This window comes from Dama dama, chromosome 11 (genome assembly GCF_033118175.1).
Source record: "Dama dama isolate Ldn47 chromosome 11, ASM3311817v1, whole genome shotgun sequence".
NCBI lineage: Eukaryota > Metazoa > Chordata > Mammalia > Artiodactyla > Cervidae > Dama > Dama dama.
This window is the reverse complement of record NC_083691.1, coordinates 6,645,325-6,667,268: the sequence shown is the minus strand read 5'-3', so window position 1 is coordinate 6,667,268 and position 21,944 is coordinate 6,645,325. Positions and strand designations below refer to the sequence as shown.

The 21,944-nt window shown below is 55.8% G+C and overlaps 1 protein-coding gene across 1 annotated transcript in view; it reads left to right on the top strand.

Annotated features, from left to right (window-relative positions):
* USP20 (ubiquitin specific peptidase 20) overlaps positions 1 to 21,684 on the top strand; it is a 42,070-nt gene extending 20,386 nt beyond the window's left edge. Inside the window, exons 7-26 of the mRNA XM_061154417.1 lie at positions 803 to 899; positions 1,280 to 1,349; positions 2,517 to 2,630; positions 3,690 to 3,768; positions 5,567 to 6,014; positions 6,543 to 6,683; positions 7,021 to 7,130; positions 7,418 to 7,590; positions 8,237 to 8,331; positions 13,582 to 13,615; positions 13,795 to 13,840; positions 14,986 to 15,166; positions 15,311 to 15,437; positions 15,976 to 16,145; positions 16,226 to 16,307; positions 17,277 to 17,385; positions 18,245 to 18,347; positions 19,444 to 19,515; positions 20,027 to 20,203; positions 20,337 to 21,684. Of these exons, the coding sequence (XP_061010400.1) occupies positions 803 to 899; positions 1,280 to 1,349; positions 2,517 to 2,630; positions 3,690 to 3,768; positions 5,567 to 6,014; positions 6,543 to 6,683; positions 7,021 to 7,130; positions 7,418 to 7,590; positions 8,237 to 8,331; positions 13,582 to 13,615; positions 13,795 to 13,840; positions 14,986 to 15,166; positions 15,311 to 15,437; positions 15,976 to 16,145; positions 16,226 to 16,307; positions 17,277 to 17,385; positions 18,245 to 18,347; positions 19,444 to 19,515; positions 20,027 to 20,187 (2,412 nt within the window). The 3' untranslated portion in view covers positions 20,188 to 20,203; positions 20,337 to 21,684. The remainder of the gene's footprint in view (positions 1 to 802; positions 900 to 1,279; positions 1,350 to 2,516; positions 2,631 to 3,689; positions 3,769 to 5,566; positions 6,015 to 6,542; positions 6,684 to 7,020; positions 7,131 to 7,417; positions 7,591 to 8,236; positions 8,332 to 13,581; positions 13,616 to 13,794; positions 13,841 to 14,985; positions 15,167 to 15,310; positions 15,438 to 15,975; positions 16,146 to 16,225; positions 16,308 to 17,276; positions 17,386 to 18,244; positions 18,348 to 19,443; positions 19,516 to 20,026; positions 20,204 to 20,336) is intronic.
* The last annotated feature ends 260 nt before the right edge of the window (positions 21,685 to 21,944 follow it).

The following is a 21,944-nucleotide window of genomic DNA, read 5'->3' as shown; positions in this document are numbered from 1 at the left end:
CGTGGGACACACCTGGACAGCCTCCCCCGAGGTAGTGCACCAGGCCAGGAGCCATTCAGGCCCTTCAAGGAGGCGGGTGAGGGAGCCCAGCACAGAGCTGACCCTCAGGGAGGGGTCATTCAAGCAGCATCTGAGCCCCCGGAGAGGCCTGACGTGTCTGGGTGCGGTGCTGTCTTTCCTCCATGTTGACACTGAGGGTCACATAATAGGTGCTCAATAAATGTGTATGGACTGTTTGTGGACATACATGATCAATATATATGATTTTTTTTTTTTTACACAAAAAAGTATATAAAAAGTATATACAAATCCGGTTTTGGGGGGGGGGTGTGTGTGTGTGTGTGTGTGTGTATTAATAGTTTATATGTAACAGAGATACAATAATCAACAGTGTTTGTCTCAGAAAAGTTGGGCTGCCTGTTTTTTCTTTGTTTCTATTTTTTCTCAAATTAATTATAAATATTATTACTCATTATGGTAAGTAAAGTACAAGTCAGAGAGTTCCCAGGGCAAGGCCACTAGGTCAGTTCAGTTGAGTCACTCAGTCGTGTCCGACTCTTGGCGACCCCATGGGCTGCAGCACACCAGGCCTCCCAGTCCATCACCAACTCCCGGAGTTTGCTCAAACTCAGGCCCTCTCTCACCCACCATGCCCCCTGCTCAGGTGGGCTGACTGAGGTCTGGGGTCTGGGCTTCTCCCCCAACACCCCAGCGCAGGGATGGACACGTGGGCCTGCCCCCAGCCCCTCTCCTTTCTCACCCACTAGTCTTCCTGACTTCTCACCCTGGTTCTTAAACGCAGGACTCTCCGCCGCCCTCCCACCCTCTGAAAGCCGTCCCCATTGCTGTGGCTGACGAAGGAGAGTCCGAGTCAGAGGACGATGACCTCAAGCCACGAGGTAACAGCCCCACGAGGTGCCAGCCCCGCGAGCTCTGCTGCCTGGGCAGGTGGGGCGGTGTAGGCTGGTCTCTGTGACACGGGGCCTTCCCTGGAGTGCGGCCCGGCAGCCCTCAGCCCCATCTCAGCCCTGTGCTCCTGGGCAGGCCGGCTTCTTTCAACCCGGGTCGCTGCCCTTGCTCAGCGTGGACAGTGGGCTGCACGGGGTGGAGGCCGAAGGGGTCCGTGGGTTCCGTCCACCGCGGTAACTGGAGCTGCAGGGAGTAGGACTCCATTGGCTGACTCGGCAGGTTTCCCGGGCAGGTCCCGGCGGGGCTCGGGAGCCACGGCTCCTCTCCGAGTGCTCACCGTCCCCTCCCTCTGTGTATGCTGGTTTCACAGGCCTCACGGGCATGAAGAACCTCGGCAACTCCTGCTACATGAACGCGGCCCTGCAGGCCCTGTCCAACTGGTAGGTTTCACCTCATCTGGGAGTTGGGGGGGCCCTGGGAACAGCAGCTGCTGCCCCCAAGCTGGGTCGTGTGTGTTGCTCACAGAAGCCTGGATGTGGGTACACATCAAGACACCCCAAACCACACCTGCCCTTTGACCTAGCAATCCCTCCTATGGGAATTTATCCTAAAGGAGGTTCCAGTACCCAGAGAGGTTGAGAAAGCTGTCTGTGCTGTTCCTCACCTTGCCGTTTATTGGAAGCATGTTCAATTCAGTTCAGTTCAGTCGCTCAGTCGTGTCTGACTCTTTGCAACCCCATGAATCGCAGCACGCCAGGCCTCCCTGTCCATCATCAACTCCATGTTAAAGGCCCATAAAAATCACAAATTTAGTATAGACCAGCTTTACGTGAGTTCAGGAAAATATGGTGCAGGACAGTATTTGCTGAAACGGGGAGGAGTTCGGAATATGATAAGTAGAAAGAGGTTGTGAACCTTTGTATGGTGCAGTCCCATTTTGGGGGTGAAAATATTATTTTCCATCTAGGACACCCTCTACCCCTTGAGGCTGGGCCATCTCCTCTGTCTGGCACTCAGGGTCTCACACAGAACTAAGGGTTCTGTGTGTGTGTGTGTGTGTGAAGGAGGGGAGGGATGGGGCTCTGCGTGCATAGAAAATTCTAGGAGGATATGCCCCCAAATCTTTAGAGTAGCTATCCTCACTCACATGGTAGGATTAAGGTCAGTTACTATTGTTTGCTTATCTGTATTTCCTAATTTTTCTATAATAAATGACTATTTCTTATGTAATGAAATAACAAAAACAAAGAAAAAAGAAGTGGGGGAGAGGCCTTCAGGCTCAGGAAGAGTTTCTAAGCAGGGGCCGACAAAAGGAGGAGTGATGGTTCCTCTAATTTTTACACAACAGTCTTTAAAGGAAGACCTTATCTCCAGTGCAATCACATTCTAAGGTTGGGGGGGTTAGGACTTCAGTGTATGAATTTGGGGGGGATACAATTCAGCCCCATAACAGGTGGGGTCTGTGAAGTCACCTACAGGTATTTATGGCTCTGGGGGGCCCTGGTATATCCCCACACAGGACACTTGCTTCTCCAGCCAGCTCTTGTAAACGATGCCGCGTGCCCCTTCTCTTCTTTGCTGACCTGGCTCCCTGCCCCCTCCCCCAGCCCCCCGCTCACCCAGTTCTTCTTGGAGTGTGGAGGCCTGGTGCGCACAGACAAGAAGCCAGCCCTGTGCAGAAGTTATCAGAAGCTGGTCTCTGAGGTCTGGCACAGGAAACGGTGAGTGACCGAGTCCCCGACCTCGGGCAGGGGCGTGGGGACAGGCTTTCTTGATGGGGCCCCTGATGGAGCACTTCCGGTGCCCTCAGCCTCTCACCATCACGGGCCACACTTCCCCCTGCATCGTGCTTACCGGAGCCCTTCCAGGTGTAGGTCACAGCCAACTCTGGCTCGCAAACTGGGGAAACTGAGGTTCAGGGAGATTGAAGCGTCTTGCCCAAGATAACACGTCTTGTGAAAGGCGCAGCTAGAACTTGAACCTGGCGTTGACTGCAGCTGGCAGCGCTTCAGAGCGTGTGTGCTGAGGTCCGGAGACACGCGGTGACCACTCCTAGGTATCAGCCACGTCTGTGCATGTTGAACAGGGTTTCAGAAGTGGCGGCTGACGCTGACCAGATGGGGGCTTTAGCTCAGTGTAAAAGGAGTTTAAAGACCAGATGCCTGAGGTCGATCCAGGAAAATGTTAAAATTGGGAATAAAGTGAGTGCATAGAAATATATTAAATTAAAAGCAGATTATTAAACAGCCTGATGCCATACAAATGCAACTTTAAGCCACATTCAAGTGTTTACCTGCGTGTAATTTTGTGTCTGCATCGTCAAGGAAACGTCTGGAAATCATGGTGGTTATCTCTACAGGATGCTGCTAGTGTTGATGATTCTTTGCTGTGCTTTTCTGAAATTTTCTATTTTTTTTTAAAATTTTCTATTTTTAAATAACGAACATGTGTGACTTTTGAAATTAGAAAGCCACAGGAAATATTTCAGAACGAGAACAATTTTAAAGGAGGCATGTCACGGGCTGGCAGGACATGATGCCATCCTGGTCAAGAGCTCTCTGCCTGGCTGAGCCATGACTTGATGTTTTCCTTTCCTGACCTTAGAGATGTGTAGACCTGCTGAGGCCCCTGGCCGGGCCAGCATCGCCCAACATTGCAGTAAATGCCAGACAGAGCCCGATCTGGCCATCAGGGTTGCCCAGCTGCCCAGCTGTCCTCGCAGGCTTGAGGAGCTCAGAGCCAACCGCCACCGTGTACTAATGGATTTGGTCTTCCTACAGCCCCAGCTACGTGGTTCCCACCAGCCTGTCCCACGGGATCAAGTTGGTCAACCCAATGTTCCGAGGCTATGCCCAGCAGGTAGGCCATCTGAGCTGCCCCGGGATGTAAACCAAGACCAGTGTGGAAAAGATCAGGGGTCTTCATTGCCAGGCGGGACTCCTGGACCGGACTCGCTGCTCAAGCCCTTCACGGGTGCAAGGACCTCAGAGCCTCCCAGCAACCGTCTGGTGTTCTCCCCACCCAACAGATGGGGAGACTGAGGTTCAGCGGGCAAGTCCTCACCCAGTGACCATGTGCCAGTTACACAGCTGGTACAAGGCAGAGGGGAGAGTTGACCTCAGGCAGCCTTGATTCCGGGCGTGTGTACCTCCAACTACTCACATTGGCCCATGCTTTCTCCTTCCCTGAACCACAGGCAAATTTCACTTTTAGTAAACTAGGCATTTTGATGGCGAGTTTTTGTAAATCTAGAGAACCCCTCTAGAATCAGTGGTATCTTTCTACGGCATAAATTCACAGACTCACAGTGAAGCAGAATGCAGTCACATGCTTCCTGCTGCCCCGAGCTGACCGTTCAGGTGACCAAGGTCCTACCCCAGATGGGGTTTCGCTGCTGGGCTTGCAGCTGGAGCCGAACCTGCTTGACACTCTGCTGACAAAATCCACCCAGAGCCGGCCCCTCCCTTGGCTAGAACTGAGAAAACAAGGCCCCTCTCTCCATGTCGGCAACCTGAGGCTTTGGGTGTGCGGCTGGCTCTGGCCACTGCATAGTTGCAGCCTCGTGTGGGTGGGATGTGGGCCCTAGGGGCTGCTTCTGACATAGGTCAGGGACTGTGAGGGGCAGGACTGGACTTTGAACCCAGTGGCCCTGCATGGGCACCAGGGGCCCCCAGCTGCCCGCGGCCCGCCACCATCATCTTCTGACCTTCTGAAGCACCTCCTGTGTGCACCGCTCCTGCCTGGGCCAGTGGGCAAGGCTGTGCCAGAGGCCTCGCTGCCCTGGCTCCCCCTGGGCTTTCGTACTCGTCACAGAGTAGTCAGAGTAACAGCAGCACTGCCGGGATCAGAGGCCCAGCCAGCCTGCAGGGGCAGCTCTGTCCTGCCCACTTCCTGTCCTGGCCACTGAGTCGTGCCCAGGCCTGTGGGACGCCTGTCCCTCCTGCCACAGGTCACGGGAAGGCATGGGCACCAGGGCTGGCGAAGGGCCAGAGAAGCAGAGAGCGCCAGGGGCGGGTTAAGATTATTGGTGGCCTGGCCTGCCAGCTGGCATTGCTGCCCACAAAACTCAGCTGGGCGCTCACATGCACACACCCCCACGGCGTCACCTGTGTGCTACTCAGCTCCGTGCTCACACTCACTTCCCCTCCTTTTGGGAGCAAGGAGAGTTTCATGGCTGAACGCTTACATCCACTGTCTCCCGTGCTGAGTCAGAAGCAGGGCTGCAGAGCGGGAGCCTGGAGTCAGGCAGACCTGGGTCACCCCATCCACTCTGCCACTTAAGAGCGTGAGACCTGGGAAGGGTGGGCTGGCCTCCTAGCCTTTGCGTCCTCCTCAGTAGAAGGGGTGAAGAAGGAAATGGCAACCCACTCCAGTATTCTTGCCTAGAGAATCCCGTGGACAGAGGAGCCTGGTGGGCTGCTGTCCATGGGGTCGCCCAGAGTCGGACACGACTGAAGTGACTTAGCATGCATGCATGCATTGGAGAACTCCAGTGTTCTTGCCTGAAGAATCCCAGGGACAGAGGAGCCTGGTGGGCTGCCGTCTATGGGGTCGCACAGAGTCGGACACGACTGAAGTGACTTAGCAGCAGCAGAAGGGGGTCAGGTGGGCCCTGCAGGGAAGGGGTGCCCATGCTGAGGCCGCCCTGGAATTCCAGGACACCCAGGAATTCTTGCGCTGCCTGATGGACCAGCTGCACGAGGAGCTCAAGGAGCCCGTGGTGGCCACAGCGGCAGCGCTGACCGAGGCGCGGGACTCGGACTCGAGCGACACGGATGAGAAGCGGGAGGGTGACCGTAGCCCCTCAGAGGACGAGTTCCTGTCGTGCGACTCCAGCAGCGACCGCGGAGAGGGCGACGGGCAGGGCCGCAGCGGCGGAGGCCCCCGGGCCGAGGCGGAGCTGCTGATGGCGGACGAGGCGGGCCGCGCCATCTCCGAGAAGGAGCGCATGAAGGACCGCAAGTTCTCCTGGGGCCAACAGCGCACCAACTCGGAGCAGGTGGACGAGGACGCCGACGTGGACACCGCCATGGCCGCCTTGGAGCAGCAGCCCCCGGAGACGGAGCAACCTTCCCCACGCTCCACCAGTCCCTGCCGGACGCCAGGTACCAGCCAGCCGCGGGGGAACCGCGGCCCTGTTGGACCCCAGCCCTTACCCTGGGGGGCTTAGTAGGGAAAGAATCTGCCTGCAGTGCAGGAGACCTGGGTTTGATCCCTGGATCCGGAAGGTCTCCTGGAGAAGGGAATGGCAACCCACTCCAGTATCCTCGCCTGGAGAGTCCCATGGACTGAGGAGCCTGGCGGGCTACAGTCCATGGGGGTCGCAAAGAGTTGGACACGACTGAGCGACTAACACTAGGGGGCTGCCCCCCCACTAGACCCGGCCTCTGGGTGAGCAGTCAGGTGAATAGCATGTCACTTGGTTGAGAAAGAGTGAGATAGGAGCCCGCCCTGAGTTCAAGCCCCCACCGGGAATGGGAAGTGTGTGGACACATGTCCTGTGTAGGGACTGGGGAGTGGGCTGGGCTCGGTTCAGGCCTTGGTGCCCCTCGGAGGCGCCGGAGGTCTTCCTGACCAGGCCGGGGGCTGGCCCAGCCGCCCAGCACGGTCCCCCTCGCTCCGTCCGCCCCCAGAGCCGGACAACGAGGCGCACATGCGCAGCACCTCCCGGCCCTGCAGCCCCGTGCACCACCACGAGGGCCACGCCAAGCTGGCCAGCAGCCCTCATCGTGCGAGCCCCGTGAGGATGGGGCCGGCCTACGTGCTCAAGAAAGGTTCGGAGGCGCGGGCAGGTGGAGAGGGGAAGCGGGCAGGGCCTCGCCGCCTGGAGCTCGGGGCGGGGCACGGGGGCGGACGTTGCGCCCCTGGCGGCGGTGTTTAGTTTGCAAACACTTGCTGCCAGGGGCTGTGCCGCGCGCCCTTCACGCGGCGTCTCTGAGCCGTCCTGAGTTGTGGGGGGAGGCCTCCCACAGACCCAGGAGGTGGCGTGGGAGCCGGTCACGTGACTCGTACAGGCGCGACCCCCCAGCGCCCGGCCCTGGTTCCCCGGGCAGGCGGGCGGGGCGGGGCGGGGCCTAGGCCTGGGTCTAGCCCCAGACGCGGTGCCCCCAGCCCAGGTCCCCGGCAGCCGGCGGCGGAAGGAGCAGAGCTACCGCAGCGTCATCTCAGACATCTTCGACGGCTCCGTCCTCAGCCTCGTGCAGTGTCTCACCTGTGACCGGGTGGGTGCCCCGCGGGGAGGGGAGCGATGCACGGGGCTTCCCACTCAGCTTGGGGCTGGGGCACTGGCTCTCCGCCCGGTACCCCCCGCCCTGCATCTCTCTAGAGGCGGGCCCTGGTCGTGGGCTCCCCGTGTCCCAGGAATGGGGAGCAGGCTCTCTGTCCCACACCTGTCACCTGGCAGCCGGGGTCTGGGGTCCAGACCCAGGCTGGTCTGGGCAGGGCGGAACCCTGGCAGGTGGAGAGCCAGGCTGACCTTCAACCTCCCCCTCCCACCCCCTGCCCCCAGGTGTCCACCACGGTGGAGACATTCCAGGACCTGTCACTGCCCATTCCTGGCAAGGAGGACTTGGCCAAACTCCACTCGGCCATCTACCAGAACGTGCCAGCCAAGTCGGGCGCCTGCGGGGACAGCTATGCTGCCCAGGGCTGGCTCGCCTTTATTGTGGAGTATATCCGACGGTGTGTCCACCTCCCCGCCTGCTGGAAGACATAACCACCCTTGGCCTGGTCTTCCTGGAGCTGGCAGCCTGACGGGCCAACAGACCTTTAACAGCAAAATACTAGCTTTCACAGGGATGAGGGTGTAGTTCGGAAGGGGCTTGAGGCTGAAGCATGTTCAGGAGTTAGCATGTTCTGTGGCCGTACTGAGGTGGCCTGGTTTGAGCAGGGCCATGGATTGGAAGGCAGTAATGATGGGGAGAGTGACCCGGTGGCAGCTAGAAAGGAGGGCGGTGGCTGAGTGAGGGCCTGGCCCTGCAGGGAGAGCGGGTGGGCTTTCTGGAGCCCCCACTGTGTTCCACGAAGCCTGCTTTACCCTCCTGATGTCAGGAACCTGTGCTCTGCCCTGAAGACAGGCCAGCATGGCCAGGACCTCTTCACAGACAGGGAAGGCAAGACTCAGGGGGAGGTGATGTCACCCTCGCAAGGACACTGGCTGGTGGTCCCAGGTTTCTGGCTCCAGACCTCAACTCACTCCATGCACCAGGCCAGGCTACCTCTCTCAACCTAAACAGACCTCAGCCCCCAGGCCCCCATGTCTTACTCTTGCCAAGAGCCTGGCAGCAACCCTCACCACCATACACACACTCCCTTTCTGTCTCTGTAGGTTTGTGGTATCCTGTACCCCTAGCTGGTTTTGGGGGCCAGTCGTCACCCTGGAAGACTGCCTGGCTGCCTTCTTTGCTGCTGATGAGCTGAAGGGTGAGTGGACCGGGCTGGAACGGGGCTGGGGTGGCTGGGTCAGCATACAGTTCGAGGTTTCTGGGACGCAGTCTCAGTGCCTCACCCCTGCCTACTGGGCTGGGTCTGGGACTGCATACTCTCGCAGCCCCACCACCTTGAAGCTCTTAGGGGTTCCCTTATTTTCTTTTATTTACTAATTTGGCAGACAAAAAGGATAGCGTTCTTTAATTTTGCGTTTCCTTGATTATTGATAACCTCAAACATTTAAAAAATACTGACTGTATTTCCCAATTTGAAATTTCCCGTTCCTGTCCTCTTCCTGTTTTTCTGTTCAGTGATTGGCATCTCATTAACCTTTGGGAAAACTCTTTTTAATTTTTAAGTGTGATAAGATATTTATTCCCTTCTGGAGAAGGGAAAGGCTACCCACTCCAGTATTCTGGCCAGGAGAATTCCATGGACTATACAGTCCATGGGGTTGCAAAGAGTCGGACGCAACTGAGTGACTTTAGCTTAAGATATATATAACATAAAATGTACCATCATGACCACTTTTAAGTGTTCGGTTCAGTGTAGTATTAACTATATACATATTGTCGTGCAACTAATTTCAGACCGTTCTCATCTTGCGGAATTGAAACTCTCTGTCCCTTAAATAGCAGTGCCCTGTCTCCCCTTCCACCAGCCGTGGGCAACCACCATCCTACTTTCTGTCTTTCTGTATTTGACTATTCTAGATGCCTCAATCCAAGTTGAATCATACAGTGTTTGTCCTTTAGTGACTGGCCTGTGTCTCTTAGCATAACATCCTCAGGGTTCATCCATATTGTAGCAGGTATAGAGTTTCCTTCCTGTTTTAAGGGTGAATAATATTCCATTGTGTGAATAGACCACGTTTTGTTTATTCATCATCTGTCAGTGGACCCTTGGGTTGCTCCCACCTTTTGGCTTTGTGAATAATGCTGCAGTGAACAGGGATGCACAGAATACTCTTTGAGACAGTGATTGCATTTCCTTTAGTTGTATACCCATTAGTGGGATTGCTGGGTTTTGTGATCGTTCTCAAAATTCTGGCTTATTCAAAATTCTCCAAGCCAGGCTTTGACAGTACGTGAACTGTGAACCTCCAGATTTTCAAGCTGGATTTAGAAAAGGCAGAGGAACGAGAGATCAAATTGCCAACATCTGTTGGATCATTGAAAAAGCAGGAGAGTTCCAGAAAAACATCTACTTCTGCTTTATTGACTATGCCAAAGCCTTTGACTATGTGAATCACAACAGACTGTGGAAAATTCTTAAAGAGATGGGAATACCAGACCACCTGACCTGCCTCCTGAGAAATCTGCATGCAGGTCAGGAAGCAACAGTTAGAAGTGGACATGGAACAACAGACTGGTTCCAAATCGGGAAAGGAGTACATCAAGGCTGTATATTGTCACCTGCTTATTTAACTTATATGCAGAGTACATCATGAGAAACACTGGGCTGGATGAAGCACAAGCTGGAATCAAGATTGCCAGGAGAAATATCGATAACCTCAGATACACAGATGATACCACCCTTATGGCAGAAGGCAAGGAAGAACTAAAGAGCCTCTTGATGAAAGTGAAAGAGGAGAGTGAAAAAGTTGGCTTAAAACTCAATATTCAGAAAACTAAGACCATGACATCGGGTTCCATCACTTCATGGCAAATAGATGTGGAAACAATGGAAACAGTAACAGACTTTTATTTTCTTGGGCTCCAAAATCACTGCAGATGGTGACTGCAGCCATGAAATTAAAAGATGCTTGCTTCTTGGAAGAAAAGCTATGACCAACCTAGACAGCGTATTAAAAAACAGATATTATTTTACCAACAAATATCCATCTTGTCAAGGCTATGGTTTTTCCAGGGTCATGTATGGATGTGAGAGTTGGACTATAAAGAAAGGTGAGCACTAAAGAAAAAAAAAAAAAGAAAGGTGAGCACTGAAGAATTGATGCTTTCGAACTGTGGTGTTGAGGAAGACTCTTGAGAGTCCCTTGGACTCAAAGAGATCCAACCAGTCAATCCTAAAGAAAACCAGTCCTGAATATTCATTGGAAGGACTGATGCTGAAGTTGAAACTCCAATACTTTGGCCACCTGATGCTAAGAACTGACTCATTGGAAAAGACCCTGATTCTGGGAAAGATTGAGGGCAGGAGGAGAAGGGGATGAAAGAGGATGAGATGGTTGGATCGCATTACCAACTTGATGAACATGAGTTTGAGTAAGCTCTGGGAATTGTTGATGGACAGGGAAGCCTGGCGTGCTGCAATCTGTTGGGTCACAAAGAGTCAGACATGACTGAGTGACTGAACTAAACTGAATGATTGTTCTATTAATTGTTTTATTTTTTTGAGGAACTACTATGCCATCTTCCATAATAGCTGCTGATCTACAGTCCCACTAATAGTGCACAAGGGTTCTCTTTTCTCTACATCCTTGCCAAAACTTGTATTCTCTTGTCTCTTTAAAAAAAACCTCTTTCTGGGATTTCCCTGGTGGTCCAGTGGTTAGGCCTCCACACTTTCACTCCTTGAGGGCCTGAGTTCAGTCCCTTGTCGGGGAATTAGGATCCCACAAGCTGTGTGATGCAGCCAAAAATAAATACACAAGTAAGTTTTAAAAATTGAAAAGCTTTCTTTTTGATGATAACTATTCTAACAGATGTGGGGTGATAACACATTGTGTTTTTCATTAGCATTCCATGATGATTAGTCATGTTGAGCATGTTTTATGTACCTGTTGGCCATCTGTATATCTTCTTTGGAAAAATGCCTGTTTAGGTCCTCTGCCCATTTCTAAGTGATACTGTTTGTGGTTTGCTATTGACTTGCATGAATTCTTTATATATTTTGGATGTTAACCTCTAATCTGACATATGATTTCTAAAATATTTTCTCCCATCCTGTAGATCCCCTCCTCATTTTGTTGTTTGTTTTTTTGCTGTGCAGAAGCTTTTTAGTTTGATGTAGTCCCACTTGTTTATTTTTGCTAATAAAAAATTCTATCCAAAAAAAAATCACTGCTAAGACCAATGTCCATGAACTTTTTTTCCTTCTGTTTTCTTGCAGAAGTGTTACAGTGTCAGATCTTATGTTTAAGTCTTTAACTAATTTCAAGTTTATTTTTGTGAGTAGTGTAAGATGGGGTACAATTTCATTCTTTTGCATGTGAATATCCAGTTTTCCCAACACTGTTTATTGAAAAGATTATCTTTTCCGCATTGAGTATTTTGGCACCCTTGTCAAATATTAGTTGACCATATATGCATGGGTTTACCTCTGGCCTCTCAATTTTGTTCGTCATTCTATGTATCTGTTTTTATGCCAGTACCATACTGTTTAATGACTGAACTTTTGCAGTAGAGTTTGAAATCAGGAAATGTGATGCCTCCAGCTTTGTTCTTTCTCAAGATTCTTTTGTTTATTTGGGATCTTTTGTAGTTCCATGTGAATTTTAGGATTTTTTCCTATATCTATAACAACATCATTGGATTGCATTGAATCTATAGATGGGTTTGGGTAGTATGGACATTTTAACAGTATTTATCATTCTGCTCCATGACCACAGGATAGCTTTCCATTTATCTGTGTCATTGTGTGGGAACAACTCAGTATTCCTGAGTTGTATCCTACCATTTAACTTGATTTTGACATTTTCTACTTAGAGACAGCCTCAGAGCCCAACGTTAGAGACTCAGTCCTACAAGACCTCCCCCTCCCCAACTTCAGACGCCAGTCACAAGTGCAAGATGTCACCCGGGCTTCTGACCAAGTGTCTGCAGATGGGGAGTTCCAACAACCCCCTCCTGGGGTTCAGTTAGAGCAGCTCGAGCAGCTTGCAGAACTCAGAGAAGCATTTTATTACTAGACTACTGGCTTATTATTAATATAAAAGGATGTGACTTAGGAAGAGCCAGATGGAAGAGGTGCATCGGGCAGGTCATGCGGGAAGCTGTGTGGTATTTCCTTTCAAATTTTCCATTTCCTCATAATTCAGTCTGGGTAGGTTTTATATTTCTAGGAATTCATCCATTTCTTCTAGGTTATCCAATTTGTTGGTGTATAGTTCATCAATATAAAGTCTCTTATGATCCTTTATATTTCTACAGTGTCAGTTGTATATCTCTTCTTTCATTTATAATTTTGTTTGAGCCCTCTCTCTTTTTTGTTCGTTAAACTGGCTAAAGATTTGTTAATTTTGTTTCTCTTTTCGAAAAAAAAAACCCAAAAACTCAGTTTCATTGGGTTTTTTCCCTATTGTCTTTCTAGTTTGTTTCATTTATTTCTGCTTCAATCTTTATGATCTCCTTTCTCCTGCTAACTTTGGATTTAGTTTGTTCTTTTTCTGATTCCTTAAGGTGTAAAATAGATTGGGAACTTTCTTTTTTTGCTTCCTGTAGGTATTTGTTGCTATAAAGTTACCTCTTAAAGTTGTTTTTGTTGCCTTCCATAAGTGCTAGCATGTTGTATCTTCATTTCTGTCTCAGAATACTTTCTGATTTCCTTTGGATTTCTTCTTTGACCCATCAGTTGTTCAGGAATGTGTTGTTTAATTTCCACATATTTGTGAATTTTTTAGGTTTCCTCCTATTACTGGTTTTTAGTTTCATACCATTGTGGTTGGAAAAGATACTAGGTATGATTTTGGGCTTCTTAAATATGTTGGGGCTTATTACTCTGTGAGCCAACATACGATCTATTCTGGAGAATGTCTGTGTGCACTTCTGAAGAACAGGTATTCTCGTGCTGGTGGACGGAATGTTCTGTTTATGTCTGTTAGGTCCATTTGGTCTCTAGTGTTATTCAGGTCTGCTGTTCCTTGATTAATTTTCTGTCTGGATGATCTGTCAAAGTTTCCAACTGTTACTGAATCGCTGTGTATTTCTCCCTTCAGCTGTGCCTTAGATGGTCAGGCGCTCCAGTGTTGTTCACAGCTGTTACATCCTCCTGATGATCGGACCTCTTTATCACTGTATGGTGACCCTCTTTGTCTCTTGTAACTGATTTTGGCTGAAAGTATTTTATCTGATATAAGTACAGCCACTCCTGCTCTCTTGTGGTTACCACTGCGTAGAATATTGTTTTCCATCCCTTCCCTTTTAACTTCTGTGTGTCCTTGAAGATAAAACACAGATCTCTTGTAGGCAGCATGGTGTGGTTCTGCTTCTAAGTCATTGTGTGCATTTCTCCACCGTGTCCCATCCTTTCTAACCTTTGTCTCTTTGTTTTACTGCCCAGGTGACAACATGTACAGCTGTGAACGGTGTAAAAAGTAAGTGTGTGCATTCTGGAGGCTTCTCCTCACCTTCTTGTCTGCATCTGTGGTCCACACACTTCCCCCTGGCCTTCCCCAGAGAACGCGACCCCACGGAGTGCCTAGGGTGGGAGGGGCACTTCCCTACCCCTGGCCCCCTCTCCAGGATGCTCACGTCTCCTGCTCTCTCCTCCCAGGCTACGCAACGGGGTGAAGTACTGTAAGGTCTTGCGGTTGCCGGAGGTGAGTGGGCAGCTCTCCGCCCCCTTGGCCTGCTGGGCCTTCTCCACACCATGCACAGGGCCGTGCAGGGCAGTGGCTGACCCCCTCCCAGACCCAGGAGACCCGTGGAGACTCTGCTGCTGAGTCTTGAGAGACCTCCCCACCCCCACCACCCCCCCAGCCCCGGGAGGGTCTGGCCCACCCCAGGAAGGTTCGTTGTGCAGTGCGTAACGCGGAGCCCAGTTCTTTCATCCCTCAGCACGCCTTGTGAGGGCAGGAGGCGGGTGTGGGGGCGCCGAGCTCACCCTCTGGGATGAGGCCGAGGCAGGGCTGCTGGGAAGGCCTTTCTGAGGAAGTGGTGTCTGAGTGGGGCCTGTGGACGTAGGCAGGTGTGGGCCTGGTGGAGCGAGACTTTGGGAGGAACCGGTGGGGGAGACCCTGAAGCAGAAACGGGCCTGGCCGAGGCCTGTGGCTGCGACGAGAGGTGTGCGTGGCCCAAGACGCAGGTGCCAGGGTTGGCTCAGCCGGTCTGGGGGGAGCCTTGGCCGAGAAGCCTTCTACAAGTCGGCACCCACAGAGCTGGTGGTTAGGGTTCTTTGGGTGGTCGGTGCGATGGGCCAGTGACAGCTTCTTGTCCAGACCAGCCCAGTGTTCGAGGACAGCCCTTCCCAGTCCTGGCGGTGCAGTCCAGTCACACCTACTACCTCTGGGGGCTGGAGGCTGGCCTGGGCCCACTCCCACCCATGGTTTTTTTTTTTTTTTAATTTTAATGGCTGTATTAAAGGCTGTTAATCTAAGATATAACCAAGTTACAAGTAGTCAGTAAGGATTTTCCATCCTTGAAAACATGTATCGAAGAAAGGGAGGCTGCTCAGACACTCAGGGGGTGGCCAGCTGGGGTGGGCAGCACACCCCCAGGCACGGTTCTTTGATGTGCTCACACGGAGTCAAGGGCCGGACCATCAGCCAGGCCTGGCCTCCGCAAGGCCGTAGCCACTTTCTTCTAGTGACTTGGGGAGCAGGGCCTGAGTGGGTCACGCAGTGGGCTGGGTGGGATTGGGGGGGAGGATCCTGGAGCCCTGACTCGAGACCTCCATCAGGGGCCCAGGGTCCTAGGGCCCTGGCCAGCCCACGAATGACCAGCATCTCTCCCCCCTCCACCTCAGATCCTGTGCATTCACCTGAAGCGCTTTAGGCACGAGGTCATGTACTCTTTCAAGATCAGCAGCCACGTGTCCTTCCCCCTCGAGGGCCTTGACCTGCGCCCCTTCCTCGCCAAGGAGTGCACGTCCCAGATCACCACCTATGACCTTCTCTCCGTCATCTGCCACCACGGCACGGCAGGCAGTGAGTCTGCGCCCGCCCCTCACCCGCCCCTGCCCCGACCCCGCCCCTCACCCACCCCTGCCCCGACCCCGCCCCTCACCCGCTGCTGCCCCGACCCCGCCCCATCCCCCAGGGGCTCCGTCACAGCCTGAGTCTCCCCCGCAGGTGGCCACTATATCGCCTACTGCCAGAACGTGATCAACGGGCAGTGGTATGAGTTCGACGACCAGTATGTCACCGAGGTCCACGAGACAGTGGTGCAGAACGCGGAGGCCTACGTGCTCTTCTACAGGTGAGGCTCAGGCAGCGTGCCGGGGCCCTGCCCAGCAACCTGCGGGCCTAGCGTCCCGCACCACCTCCACGGAACTTCACCCGGGTGCAGGTGGGGAGCCTGCGAGGGCTTTAGGCCAGGGAGGAGTAAGGATTGGGGGTTTTAGAAAGAGCCTGTTGCTCTGGCTGCTGTGGGGAAAGCAGGAAGCCCACGTAGTTGAGTTGGGTTTTCTGCAGTGGTCCTGGTGGGAGGTGATGACGCTGGAACTCTGGCAGGGGTGGTGGGGCCTGTGAGATGCAGAGGGTGCTGAGATGTGGAGGGCGCTGAGATGAGGAGGCTGCTGAGATGAGGGGTGCTGAGATAGAGAAGGGTGCTGAGATGCAGGAGGGATGCTGAGACGTGGAGTGTGCTGAGATGAGGAGGGTCCTGAGATATGGAGGGGTGCTGAGATGCGGAGGGTGCTGAGATGTAGAGGGGTGCGAAGGGGCCTGAAATGCAGGGCTTCCTGCGCGGGGCATGGCTGCCACTCCTGATCCTCCCTCGTCCCACCCCACCCCAGGAAGAGCAGCGAGGAAGCTGTGCGCGAGCGGCAGCAGGTGGTGTCCCTGGCCGCCATGCGGGAGCCCAGCCTGCTGCGGTTCTATGTGTCCCGGGAGTGGCTTAACAAGTTCAACACCTTCGCCGAGCCAGGGCCCATCACCAACCACACGTTTCTCTGCTCCCACGGAGGTGAGGCGGCCTTTTTTGTGCCAGGGGTGGGGCAGGGTAGGGCTGGTAGGTCCAGCTCCCCCGCGTGCCTTCCTCCCCAGGGATCCCGCCCAACAAATATCACTACATCGACGACCTGGTGGTGATCCTGCCGCAGAACGTGTGGGAGCACCTCTACAACAGGTACGGCACCCGCAGCGTCCTCTTCTGTGCAGGCTGGGCAGAAGAGGAGGGCCGGGGAGGGGTGCCTCCTTGATCCCACGCTGTCCTCACCCCCACAGCAGAGCAGCATGGAAGCGGTTTGTGGTGGGGGTGGGGCTCCCCCTTGCAGCCGTGTCTGCCTGGGGCATCCAGCCAGACCCTCCCAGGCACAGGGGACAGAAGCCTGGCCAAAGAGAGCATGCGGTTCCCTCGCAGTCTCTTGTGGGGCTGCTGGCTGCAGGGCGGGCCGGTAGATGTCTCTCCCCACCCCATGCCTCGCTTGGGGCCATAAACACCTGCTGCCTGGGGCCCTCCAGTTCAAGTCCCTGAAGAGCCTGTGGATCTCTCATGGAGCGGCGAGCCCCTGCCCAGGCTCGGGTCACTCTGCACGCGGCAGGCAGGCTGTGCCATCGTGGGGTGATCACATAGATGGGGAGGGAGAGGCTGCGGAGTCCCAGGTGCCCCCACTCCTTGGAGTGGCTCGACCCCACCCGCTGGCAGGTCAGACGTGGCCTGTGCCCTGATGGATGGGTTAGAACCCCACCAGAGCATCCCCAGGCCCGGTGGAGAAGCCCCCACCTGCCTGCAGAAGGACCTGCAGCCTTCCTTCGACGTTGTCCTTTAGAGTCAGGTCAGGCGGGCTTCGGCCACCGCGGCCACTGCCCAGCGGCAAGGACGAGAAGCCAGAGTGTTGAACGGTCCTCGTGAGCACACAAGCACATATTTGTGACGCCCCTGCCCTGGGGCGGCGTTCAAATGCGGGGGCAGCCCCGCCAGTCAAGTGGGGAAGGTGAGCTGAGTCAACAGGCCGTGTGCAGGGTGCTGAGGGAGCCCGAGGCCTGGGCCAGGGCCGCACTAGGAGACCTCACTTTCTGGCAGGTTCTGCTGCCTCCCCCAGCGGGGCCCTCCCCTCAGGACTCGTGTCTCTCTCTCCCGCCCACCCGGGTGCAGGTTTGGGGGCGGCCCCGCCGTGAACCATCTGTACGTGTGCTCCATCTGCCAGGTGGAGATCGAGGCTCTGGCCAAGCGCAGGCGGGTGGAGATTGACACCTTCATCAAGGTGCGTGGGGCGGGGGAGCCGGGCAGCTGGGACGGAAGAGCCCAGTGCAGTCAGGCTCAGGTGGGAGCCTTGTTCTGTAGGAGACCAGAGGGCCAGAGGCCAGGCCAGATGGTGAAGGGGTTCACCAGAGGGAAGGGTCAGGCTTAGTAAGTTCAGGTGCCTCTGCTCAGGGTACTCCACGCAGCTATTAAAGGATGGGTGCTGCTGCTTGGGGATGGATGGTTCTTTACTGTGCCGGTGGTAGGATGTTTAGCAACTTCCCAACCTCTGCCCACTTGATGCCCGTGACAACAAAAATGACCCCCAGATGTGGGCAGGTGTTCCCCCGGGAACACCAGGCTCTGTGAACTGACATGGAAGGGCGCATTGAGTGAAAACAGCAAGTTGCAAGATGGGACCCAGTATGATCCCGTTTAGGAGAAAGACTCGTGTGGGTCCACTGGGGTGTGTGAGAACCGAGACCCCCGGTGCTGCTCACAGGGGTGGGACCCAGGGGCCCTCCATCATTTGTTAGTCTGGGGTTGGACGTTAGACACCCGGCTTTGTGGCTGTTAAAAAATGGTATGTCCAGCTAGTTAAGGAGTGAGCAGGGGACCAGGTTCTGTTCAGTGCAGGGGGGAGAACAGTGTCTGCCGTGCGATCTCAGCTGGGTTTTTACGAAGTCACTAACGAGACTCATCCAAGTGTTAGCCGCAGTCATCGGCATGCTGGGAGCATGGCAGAGAGGGTTCTTTTCTTTGAACTCCTCTGGTGGTTCGAAACTTTCTCTGGGTGTCCGGTGTTTCGTAAGAGTCCGGGGCAGGGCCCAAGGAGGGTTGGATGTTCTCGCTGACCCTCCCCTCGGCCCCGTCCTGCCCAGCTGAACAAGGCATTCCAGGCGGAGGAGTCGCCCAGCGTCATCTACTGCATCAGCATGCAGTGGTTCCGAGAGTGGGAGGCCTTTGTCAAGGGCAAGGACAATGGTGAGTCAGGGGGACCCGGACCGTGCCCTGCCACTCCCCACACTGGCAGGGACTTGGGCCTTGTCCACCTCCTGGGAGTGTCCCAGGAGGCTTCGGCTGGGGCACCTGGGTCTGAGCCTGCCCCGCAAGTTTTTGGTGCCTCCCTTTCCAGCGCTTGCCCACCGCTCGGAGCACGGGTGCTCTCCCTGCCCCGTGCTGGGATCAGGTCCCCGCCCCAGCCGGGCCTTCTGGTTGCAGCAGGTCAGGAGCTATCTCATGCTGCCTGTTCCGCCCCTGCCCCTCTGCCCCAAGGTGACCGGGTTGACTGCCCTTCCTCCTGCCAGGCCCTTTCCTCTGGGGACTCCGTGGCCCTACGTAGTAGATGTTAGTTGTTGGATGGCTTCAGACTCTTAGGACTTGGATGCTGTGTTCTCCAGTCACAGAGGTGGAGACAGCGGGGCCATCCATTGAGACCCCAGGCTCGCTCACCTGCACGCGGCTGTCTCCCCACCCCTTGAGTCCCACCCTCGACTCCCAGACCAGGGTTTGGAGTCCAGCGGGGTCAGCAGAGCCAGGAGCCTCTGAACACTGGATGTTCATTTCACCCTTTCAAGCATAAGCGCTGGACAGGACATGGGGAAAGGAGGGGTGCCTCACTGCCATCCACATACCCCCACCCCCCACAGTGGCTTCGATTGATCAGGAACCCGGCTCCAGAGTTGCAGCCCCATCTTGGGCCCAGGCTCTCAGATGAGGGCAGTGTCCAACTGACACTGGACGTCTGTCTTCTCCCTCCACCCCTGCCCCAAGCTAGGGTCTGAAACTGGGGCCTGTGTCCTCAGAATTCCCCTCTGCCGGGTCCAGGGACACCATGAGTGCCTCCAGCTCTTAGACTCGTATAGATGAGCCTTGGGAGCCCTGAGCACCTCACCCCAAAAGACCTTGACCGTCACTCCTGGGGCCCAGCACCACCTCTCCAGGGTCACAGGTGTGACCTCACACCTGGAGAGCATCTCTCATCTGCTGGGGGTTGGAGGCACCCACTGGCTGGGGACTGGGTTTCTGCGCACCGCTGCAGAGGCCCAGAGGCCCTGAGCCCACGCCGTGTCTGTTGCAGAGCCCCCGGGGCCCATTGACAACAGCAGGATCGCACAGGTCAAAGGAAGTGGCCACGTCCAGCTGAAGCAGGGTGAGGCTCAGCCCTGCCCCGCCTCCTCCCAGCTGGCCGGGCGCCCCTCCTGGCTCCTGGGAGCCCCCTCTTGCCACCTCCTGGCTTCCAGCTCCTCCCAGGAGCCCCCTTCCCCCCGGTCAGGCTGCCACATCCATCCAAGTCCAGGCCCAGGACTTGAGCAGAGTGGTCGAGGTGCTTAGCCTCTGCATGGGTGCCCCAGCCCCTCTGTTCCCTTCCCACGCCCTCTGCCCCCTCTGCCGCCTCACCTGCCTATCCTTTTTGCATGACCCCCACCCCAGGAAATGAGGGGCTGCAGCCACAGATGTGCCCTCCGGGGGTCCTCAGGGGATGGACTTTCCCCTGGGAAATCCCAAGATTCCCATTTACACTTTGGCACAGGAGCCCATGGTTGTCCTCCCCCGCCCCTCTTCCTTGGGGCCTGGTGCTCCCAGAGCGCCCCCCGACCGCCAAGGCGGCGGCTCCAGCGAGGGCCAGCCCAGCCTGAGCGGCAGCCCCTCGGGCCCTGCAGGAGCTGACTACGGGCAGATCTCCGAGGAGACCTGGGTGTACCTGAACAACCTCTACGGCGGTGGCCCCGAAATTGCCATCCGCCAGAGCGTGGCTCAGCTCCCGGACCCGGAGAGCTTGCATGGTGAACAGAAGATCGAAGCAGAGACCCGGGCCTTGTGACTCGGTGGGCCAGTCTGTAAGTCCCCTCCTTCCCGGGCAGAGACCCTCCCGTGTCCCTCGAGTGTTGGGGAGCACCCTGCGTGCACACACCCCTGCCCTGAGGCTGCTCAGAAGGACCTTCTTGAGGGATGACCCAGCTGTCCCCACAGGCCCCCGCCTTTGCCCTCCGCCCTGTGGAGGGTGTGTCTGTCCCCGGAAGAGAGGCCGGCCGCTCTGGAAACCCAGATGTATAGAGGCAGGAGAGTTGTTTTGGTTCACAGTGAGTAACGCCGAGCTTAGAAATACACCCCCTTCAGGCTTGTTGAAACGACCACGGCTCCGCAGCGTTAACTCGGGTCCCTGCCGTCGTGTCGTCGTCACCGAACCTGCCCTCTCACTGGCTCGGGCCCAGCCGTGGTCCCTGGAGCCCTCAAGTTGGGGGCCGTGGCCTCAGGACAGGGGGGTCGTGGAGGGGCTGCTGCTCCTCAGGCGTTGCCCACCGGCGCCTGATCCGGCCCCGGGTCAGAGCCCCGAGCAGGGTGCTGCGCGCCTGGCCCTGAGGATGCCACCACCGTGGGTCCCCGCGCCAATTCCTGCCGAGGCCCCGCTTCACCCCGCACCTCCCAGTCATCACAGAAGTCTCCAGAATCCTGCTCTCAGCGTTTCTCCCGTAGACTTAACCACTCTGGATTCATTGGCAGTTGGGACACGAGGGCGGGCTTGGCATTCTGTCCGTGGGGACGGTTTCCGGAGGCAGCTGTTCCCCTCTCACCCTGCCTCGCCCTGCCCCGGGCATCGCCGGCCACTTGCCCCTGCCAGGGCCCCAGGTGGTGCAGCAGGAGTCCCTCGCGTTCCTGGGTCTGCAGTTAATGCAGCTTCCGCAGGGGCGCTGACGCTTCTCCTCACCACACCACCGAGCACGCAGGGCCTCTGGCCCAGGGAGGGGAGGGCCTGGGCCAGCGCACACAGGCGGGTCCCAGAGGGAGTCTTGTAGATGCTGGGAGAGACCGCCGCCGGGGTGCTGGGACCCCTGAGCGCAGCAAGGTGACACGGAAGCCCCTGGACGAAAGAGCCGGGTGGAGAGGCCCGTCTCATCGGGGCCGCAGTGAATGAGGGGCGGGAAGGGGTCCTGGGACCAAAGCCCCCCATCTGCTGTGGCCTTCGGTCTCCGTAGAAGAGATGCCCATGGAACTTGGCGGCCGGTGGCCCTGGCAGAGCCCCTGAAGCTCTGACAGTGTGTCGTTCACGTCTGTGATCTCGTTGCACCCGGATCTGGTTCCTTCCACACTGAGGCAGAGCAAGATAAAAGAGCAGGCCGCTGCTGGAATCTCTGGACATTTGCCGCAGCCCTCGGGAGGTTGGCACCGCCGCCAGCAGCCACCCCACCCTGCAGAGCCCGGCGGCCGCCTGCTGCCCCGTTTTGTGACGTGGACTCCACCGTGCAGGCTGTACTCGCCCCATGTCTGCGTCCAGCGTGTGCTCAGAGCGTCCCAGTAAACACGTGCCCGCGTCTCTGCATCCGCCGCACTTAATTCTGTTCCTGGGAGGGGTGAGGGAACCCGGCTGCCGTGGGGGAGGGCCGTGGAGCCAGCGTGATGAACGTGACAAGTGACCAGATGTGGCGGAGGGCTCTGCACGGCTCCCCAGGAGGCTGCAGGAGTGGAAGAGGAGACTGCGCTGCTTTCAGCCCCCATTGGCCTCTGTCCTTCCTTTCCTGGGACGCACCCCGGCCCCAGAGAAGTGGGGTCGGTTGTGGTTGGGGGCTTGAGGCCCCCACA